Source organism: Triticum dicoccoides, chromosome 3A (assembly GCF_002162155.2).
Source record: "Triticum dicoccoides isolate Atlit2015 ecotype Zavitan chromosome 3A, WEW_v2.0, whole genome shotgun sequence".
NCBI classification, from domain to species: domain Eukaryota; kingdom Viridiplantae; phylum Streptophyta; class Magnoliopsida; order Poales; family Poaceae; genus Triticum; species Triticum dicoccoides.
In genome coordinates this window covers 81,455,478-81,463,183 of record NC_041384.1, presented here as the reverse complement: position 1 = coordinate 81,463,183, position 7,706 = coordinate 81,455,478, and the positions used below count along the sequence as shown (strand labels likewise).

The following is a 7,706-nucleotide window of genomic DNA, read 5'->3' as shown; positions in this document are numbered from 1 at the left end:
AACTATGCAATTTTCTGGATTTTGATATGTGGTTTGCGCCTTTTCCAGTCTCCATGCAGGGTTTTTCTAAGCATGTTCGTTTGTTGCCGGGTGAAGTTTTGTACTACTGTTTCTTTTTTACTTCATGTATAAGGTTTGCTTGAAGTTGAGCTACGCAAAGTTTGACCAAATCTATATAGAAAAATATCAATATCCAAAATACTGAAGTTATATAGTATGAAAATTATGATGCATCCAAAGATATTGATTTCATATTGTGAATGTTGATATTTATTTCTATAAAGTTGGTCAAACTATACTAAATTTGACTTGAGATGTATGAAGGCTAAAAAGAAACGGATGGAATATATTTTTGAGGCGCTGTCCTGCAACCGTCAGATTACGGGATGCTTGTGATGATCACAGCCAGCGGCCGTAAGGATTTGCTTGGTGCTGATCCAGGCGTGTCTTGCTCCTCAGGAGCGACCGGACCGCATGTGCTTAGGTACTGACGTGACCAGTAAGAAAGTGATCCACTATCCGGTACCGACAAGAAATTTGTCTGTCTCCAACCGAACACTTCACGGGCAGAATCTTCGCCATCTATTTCAGCTGCTAGCTCGTTCACTAGTTGGATGGATGGTCGCCGGCGGCCAGAGGCCCTCTCCGGCAATGTCTCAAGCCTTGCGGCCGCGCTGGTCGGTGTTGTGGCCTTCTCGTCTGCGGGTGATCCGCCAGGCACGTCCCGGCACTGCCGCCGTCTCCTTCAACAACCGATGTAATGGTACTGAGCCCTCCTCATCTACTCTGCTCTTATCGCATTTAGGTTCTTTGCTGGCTCTTTGATTGCTAGTTCCTGTGCGGAGCGATGTAAAGCCAACGTGAGAGAGACGATGGCAGCGTGGATATGATTGCTTTCTCAATCTAAATCTTTCTTGAGCCAGTTCTTAAAATACAATTTTAAACATGAACTATCTTTTTAAACGAAGGGAAAATGGGAAGTAGGAACTCTCGTTTTTACGCCATACTAGGAATGTGCCTGTGCGTTGCAACGGATCCAAAATAGAATGATACTTGATCACAAACTTGAAAGAAAACACTTTAGTTTTGATGTACATATATCACTAAAAATATACTATGTTTCATTCAAAATATATTTCTTAGGCTATTTTGATGACGCGAGGGAGGGATGTGGTTGGTTTTAAGATACTAATGGGTTTTCCACAAATTGGAGAAAAGAAGTGAATTATCTCTACTACTTAAAAAGAACGTAAGGTTCCATTTCACCTTTTTCTTCATCACCCTTTCGTCTAACCTTTCATTTATATGACAATCAATCACCTTAATTTACTTACCTTTTGAACCAATTCCACTTTAATTTACTTACCAAACTTCTAATCAAAATATAAGGTAATTCACGGTCATGATTTGATGAATATTTATTTACAAAATCACATTATTATTGATAGGTAAATCACAAGCTAACGTACTACAATATTTATATCCCGTTGCAACGCACGTGCATTATTCTAGTTGTTGTAAAAAGGTCACAGCTTACATTATAGCCGTTAGATGTAGATTTAATGGTCAGAAATGATGGATGGTAGACACACCATCATCACCAACTGAATAGGAGTAGAGATAATGCTACCTTATATCTAGAGCTTAGATTTTGGACATCAATAACGCGACATTGACGTTCCCCCAAGGGGAGGTCACCTGAGCGAATGATCGGGCATTTCTTACATGAATCTCTCTTTTTTACGGGTGATTCTTACAGGAATCTTGTTTGAGTGAACAACGCCATCAGAGAGTGTTCCCTAAAAACCACTCCCAAAGAACACTTAGGAATTGTCATGGTATAACAAATATATTTGTCATACTATTACAGAAAGATTTGTCATGTTTTTTTTGTCATGCTAGCCAAAGAATTATGAATTTGCCTGTAGTAGAGTAAATTGCCATGCGATTTAGGAATTTGCCATGATGCAGCAGAAAGAACTACCAGGCTAAAGAAAAAGGAAAATTTGCCAACACGTTTGAGAATTTGCTATGCCGCAATAGACCGAATTTCCATGCTATGCAAAGAAATTGCCATACATGCTTCTAATTAATTGCCATTCTACATCATGGAGTCTCGTTCCTTGTGGATGGTGTATGGGAGCGAACGTTTGCGTCATTCCTCGGTTTAGTCTTCGGTCACCTTGTATGAATCTTATATTAAAGCGTTGATATGGGTTCAGTCTTCGGTTTTCATGCACAGGTTCACTCATCGATCTTGTCCCCGCAAAGCGTCTGAAATCCTCTGTTTTAGCTAGTTATCGTAGCATGCCGGGCTATAGGGTAGCTCAGCGTGCAACATATCTAGGTCCCAATGTTTAACTCTATTGGTGGTAGTGATGATTGATGGCCCAAGGGGTCGATGTTTATTCGGCGGGAGATGGTGGTGGTGGTCGTATCTAACTTGTCCCTGTCATCACAAGCGGGTGGTTAGCGATGCATAGTCGAGTGAAAACCTTGCCTCCAATTGATGGCAATGACGCCCATAGGTGTTTTTTTTTTGAATGCATCGTTGGGATCTTAGAACAAGGTTAATAGTATAGATAATAATCGGCTAATGAAGTTATCATGTTACTTATAGCCATATTAGCTTATTCATACGATAGTTAGTTATATATACATGTTATTATGTTATTAATGTGTGGGCCATCTTTTTCTCTCATAAGGGATGCTAGAACCCATAAAGCTGACTGTAAATTTATAACCTGTTTTTCTTCTCTTCCCTCTAACCAAACAAAAATTTAATATGATACTTTTATAGATTACCTATATCACCGTGCTATATTTTTAGTATGTATATATCGTAAGAACTGAACGCATATCATTGAAAAGTATGAAAAAAATTAAAAAATATGCGAACACTAGCATCAAGTCTAGCACTTAAATCTTGATGAGCTGATAGTACTAGTACCACTGCGGTGTTCATGGGTGAGTAGCGTTCGCGTCCGTACTGTGTAAAGTAAACTCGTATCTCTATCCCTCCCACGTGTCCACGAGACGCGCAACGTAGCAGCCGACGTGGATCCTCGTGCAATTATTAACTTTTCCCTGGAAGCTTCTCCTGCCAGCTGCCACTTCTTTTCCCCAGCAACAATCCCGATTCCGATCCGATCCGATCCCACGGCCATTCCAACCCCCAATACCCCACACCAATCCTCTCCCCCATCAAACAGCTCTCGCGAACTCAACGGGAAACGACTCACGCCCCCCTCCCATCCGACCCCCGCAGATCGCCCCCGCCGCCGCGCGCCGCCGCTGACGCCAATGGCCGCCGCCGCCGCCGACGCCGGGCCCGAGCTGCGGCGGAGCTCCAGCATCGACCGCATCCCGGCGGAGGCGCGCCGCATCCTGCACCGCCTCGCCGGCGAGCTCTGGGGCGCCGACGTCGACCCCGCGGCCCTCGTCGTGTCCCAGCTCAAGGGCGCCCTCACCAACGAGGTCTTCCGCATCACCTGGCCCGGCGGCGAGGGCGACCCGCGCAAGGTGCTCGTGCGCATCTACGGCCAGGGCGTCGAGGTCTTCTTCGACCGCGCCGACGAGGTCCGCACCTTCGAGTGCATGTCCCGCCACGGCCAGGGCCCCCGCCTCCTCGGCCGCTTCCCCCAGGGCCGCGTCGAGGAGTTCATCAACGCCAGGGTACGTACGCAACGCAATGGCTTTGCTGCTCCTTGCTCCTACTGTAATGCCATTTCTCCTTCTGATGTGGGTGGCGTTGTTGTCTGCTCAGACGCTCTCGGCGCCGGATCTGCGCGACCCGGAGATTTCCGGCCTGATTGCCAGGAAGCTGCGGGAGTTTCACGAGCTCGACATGCCTGGACCCAAGGACATCTCGCTCTGGCAGAGGCTGAGGTAGGCCTGGTGAATCGCGACTCCTTATTCTATGGGTGGCAGATGTGCGTATTGCGACCAGAAGCTAACAGCAGGGCATTGTATGATTCAGGCGGTGGCTTGAGGAAGCTCGCAGCAGGTGCTCGACCGAGGAGGCCAGGGAATTGCGGTTGGAGACGCTCGGCGATGAGATTGCGGAGCTGGAGAATGTATTGTCCGGGGTCGATCAGAGAGTAGTATTTTGCCATAATGATTTGCAGTATGGGAACATTATGATATACGAAGAGACCAGACAAGTGACCTTAATTGTAAGTAGTTGTTACAAACCTGACCTTGTTTATATGGATACTAACATATATTTGTGAATGCTTATTTAAAGATAGACTAGCGCCTGGTTGCATATTTAGAAGAGCACAAAAGAAAAATTCTCAATTATGGTTATAGTCAATACTGCTTACCAATGAATATTTGTCAATCCTTATTTAAGCATAAACTAGCACCTGGTTGCATATTTAGAAGAGCACAAAATAAAAATTCTCAATTATTGATGGTCGACTCGTAATTTTTCTTTGTGCTGCTTAGTGATTCTAGAACATCGACAGTTTGGTTTGCCTGTTTATTTTCTATAGCTGATTGCACTTTTGTTAATCTCTCTATCCTTCAGGACTATGAATACGCTAGTTTTAACCCTATTGCGTTCGACATTGCGAATCACTTCTGTGAGATGGCTGCTGATTATCATAGTGATACACCGCACGTGATGGACTTCACAAAATATCCTGGTTAGTTTTTCAATAACCAAATGTACCAAATTATATAATAATGGATGGCTATGTGTCTCACACCTTTTTAATCACATGTTGATTACTTGTTTGATTCCCCTGCATAATTTCAGACATGGATGAACAGCGGAGATTTATTGAGGCTTACCTTAGTTCTTCAGGTAATTGGAGAGTTCTTTGGGAACACCACACTCTGCTGTGCTGGAAATGTGATGAATACTTCAGAATGCACGATTGCACGTTAAAACTACTTTAATGCATCACTCAAATGTGCTGTTCCTAAATGCTTCCTTTGTTTGTCAGGAGAAAACCCATCCGATGTAGAAGTCGAAACATTGCTTGGCTTGATTGCAAAGTACAGTCTCACAAGCCATCTCTTCTGGGGTCTCTGGGGAATAGTCTCGGTAAGCTCCACAACAAAAGGCAATTGCAATGTATCTACTCAGTGTTAATAATCAATCTATCAAAGCTGACTGTTATTTTTCGGTTCTTCCTCTATCTCTGCAGGCGCATGTGAACAAGAACATCGACTTTGAGTACAAGGAGTACGCGAGGCATCGGTTCGACCAGTACTGGGACACGAAGCCGAGAATACTGCAAGCCTGCAACACAACCAGCTGATCATGCGGATGGCTCGTTCTTTTTCTTATAGCATCCATCGCCCTCTCGAGTAGCTTTGTGGAGTCCTGTGACTGTGAATCTTGTTCATCAGCCAATTTGGCTACAGATCGTTTAGGCTAGTAGTTGACCGTGTCGTGTAATTAAACCTGCGCAGAATAGTCGATTCTACGGTTTTACACAAGCTTCTTTCCGTGTCGCCTGTTACATCGTTCATGTCCGCAAGAATCTCTTGGAGTTGCATTGCTCATGCAGATATTGTGCTGTGAACCCTGAAACCATGCAAGGACCAGATTGTCCAAAGGATGGTTGTTTTGCAGTGGACGATCGCTTAGCTGATGCCGCATCTGCCCTTTCTCACCGGATGCGTATGTGTTTGCCGTGCTGCATACTGTCATCAGTGGTGCGTGAAGCTGCTGCAGGCAGAAAACGTTGATGCCTTGCTTCACCGTTGGCCTGTTCTTTTTCCTGACGTGTCGCACTTGCCGGCGATCTAGTACAGCCCATGTTAAGACGGAAGCTGTTGTAGCAGGATGTGGCCTCAGCTCGAAATGAGTCACGAGGCATAAAAACTGAGCAAAAAAATGCACCAGCCGGGAATCGAACCCGGGTCTGTACCGTGGCAGGGTACTATTCTACCACTAGACCACTGGTGCTGATGATGTTAATGATTTGTTGAGCGAATTCACATGGATCTTCGCACCCTCACAAAAAATCACAGGTGGTTTGCAAAAATGCGACTGTGTTTTCTTCTTCGGAGTAAATTGTATTCTGGTAACTCTCCACTTGAGTGGCCGTACAAATGAGAGGTATGTGTAGTTGTTTCTCATAGTCCTCTATAGGGGCAACAGCGGCAGCCTGCGCAAACAAGGCTCGCGAGAGGGTGCGATGTGGTGCAACCACATGGCACGACCGCCGTGTTGATCGTGTCACAGTACACTCGCATGAGCACGACAAGCTAGTTCCGTTGACCTGGTTGATTTTGCGCATTTTCACCCTGATCGGCGTTGCTTCTGACCATCGAACACCTGCTACGTGTTACCACTGCCAAATTTTGTATTCTGAACTGCTAGTAGTACTAATCGGAGGCAAAATTCATAGTAATTCCTCGTGAACCACCTCCCTGTTTTTCTTCAACGATCTGCAGAGGAGAGCCTGGACGCCGCGCCGTACAAGCTGCGGCGGAGGAACTCGGAGACGATGCGCGCGCAGTACATCAACACCAAGGAGGCAAGGAGCTCAGGTACGATCGAATTGTTCGGCACGATCGCGGCGCATTTTCCGTTTCTCGCGGTGGCATGGCGCTGAGCTGATGGATTCCTGCAGGATCTGCATTGGCACGTACAACGCCGCCTGCAAGGAGCCGCCGGAAGGCTTGGACATTGCCGAGTGGCTCGGCACCACCGGCGGCGAGCAGGCCGACATGTACGTGCTCCGGTTCCAGGAGGTGGTGCCGCTCAACACCGGCAACGTGTTCGGCGCCGAGGACGTCCGGCCGGCACTGGCGTGGGAGGCGCTCATCCGTGACACGCTCACGCGGACGCAGCCGTCCTGCTCTGCTCGAGGCCCAAGTACAGGTACCGCAGCCACCCGGCCACTACGACCCGCGACGGCTCCGACGAGTTGTTCCCCGGCGGCACCGACACCGAAACCGACGACGACGCGCCCTTCAGCTTCCCGGTGCACCCCGAGGGGTACGTCGTCGCCACCCCCAGGATGCTCGGGGCCATGGAGGACCCGGTGGACGAGCAGCCAAGCGCGCAGCAGAGGGCGCTCGTGTAGACGATGAGCAAGACGGACAGGATCGGGCTCGCCTGGCCGGAGCAGCCGCTGGACCTGATGGCCACCGCGTCCTTGTCATCGGCGTCGTTCAAGTCGCCGAGATCGTTCGGCGCGCACAGGTCGTTCATGAAGTCCAGGGCCGCCACCGACGACGGTCCGGCCATGGTCCTCGACCTGGACCTGGACCTCGACCTCGACGGCGAGGCCGCGCGTGGTCATGGCAAGAAGAAGGGCGGCGGCAGCTCGCCGTTCGTGAGGATCGTGAGCAAGCAGATGACGGGCATCTTCCTGACCATCGGGGTGCGGCGCGGCCTGCGGAGGTGCGTCCAGAACATCAAGGTGTCCACCGTGGGCGTGGACGCCATGGGCTACATCGGCAACAAGGGGTCGGTGTCGGCGAGCATGTCCATCTACCAGACCATGTTCTGCTTCGTGTGCACCCACCTGCCCGCCGGCGAGCGGCCCGGCAACCTCCTCAAGCGGAACGCCGACGTGCAGGAGATCCACCGGCGGACGCGCTTCGCGGGGCCCGGCGGTGCCGAACACGCCATGGATGACATGCACCGGCTGAAGCCTTTGAATACAGTAGGTAGTTTTCAGTTGCTTGGACAGATCTTGGACCGGATGGTGTCGTGTGGGTGATGCTCCACTTCGACG

General features: G+C 48.7%; 1 protein-coding gene, 1 non-coding gene and 1 pseudogene across 2 annotated transcripts; 2 read left to right on the top strand and 1 right to left on the bottom strand.

The window, feature by feature from the left end:
* The first annotated feature begins 636 nt into the window (after window positions 1-636).
* Window positions 637-5,517, top strand: LOC119267283 (probable choline kinase 2). The gene is made up of 8 exons (XM_037548651.1): window positions 637-763; window positions 3,269-3,675; window positions 3,767-3,888; window positions 3,980-4,175; window positions 4,532-4,649; window positions 4,763-4,810; window positions 4,953-5,053; window positions 5,157-5,517. The coding sequence occupies exons 1-8, from the start codon at window positions 652-654 to the stop codon at window positions 5,268-5,270; spliced, it is 1,218 nt and encodes a 405-aa protein (XP_037404548.1). The 5' UTR covers window positions 637-651; the 3' UTR covers window positions 5,271-5,517.
* A 335-nt stretch (window positions 5,518-5,852) lies between these two features.
* Window positions 5,853-5,923, bottom strand: TRNAG-GCC. The gene has a single exon. It is a non-coding gene; the product is annotated as a tRNA-Gly (tRNA).
* A 146-nt stretch (window positions 5,924-6,069) lies between these two features.
* LOC119271988 lies at window positions 6,070-7,691 on the top strand (annotated as a pseudogene).
* Window positions 7,692-7,706: the final 15 nt, after the last annotated feature.

What these genes read in the sequence shown, in the direction of transcription:
- LOC119267283 (XM_037548651.1), top strand. Translation starts at nt 652, where the DNA reads ATGTCTCAAGCCTTGCGGCCGCGCTGGTCGGTGTTGTGGCCTTCTCGT. An exon ending in CCAGACAAGTGACCTTAATT is followed by an intron (nt 4,176 to 4,531) that starts GTAAGTAGTTGT and finishes TCTATCCTTCAG; the next exon opens with GACTATGAATACGCTAGTTT. An exon ending in GTCTCTGGGGAATAGTCTCG is followed by an intron (nt 5,054 to 5,156) that starts GTAAGCTCCACA and finishes CTATCTCTGCAG; the next exon opens with GCGCATGTGAACAAGAACAT.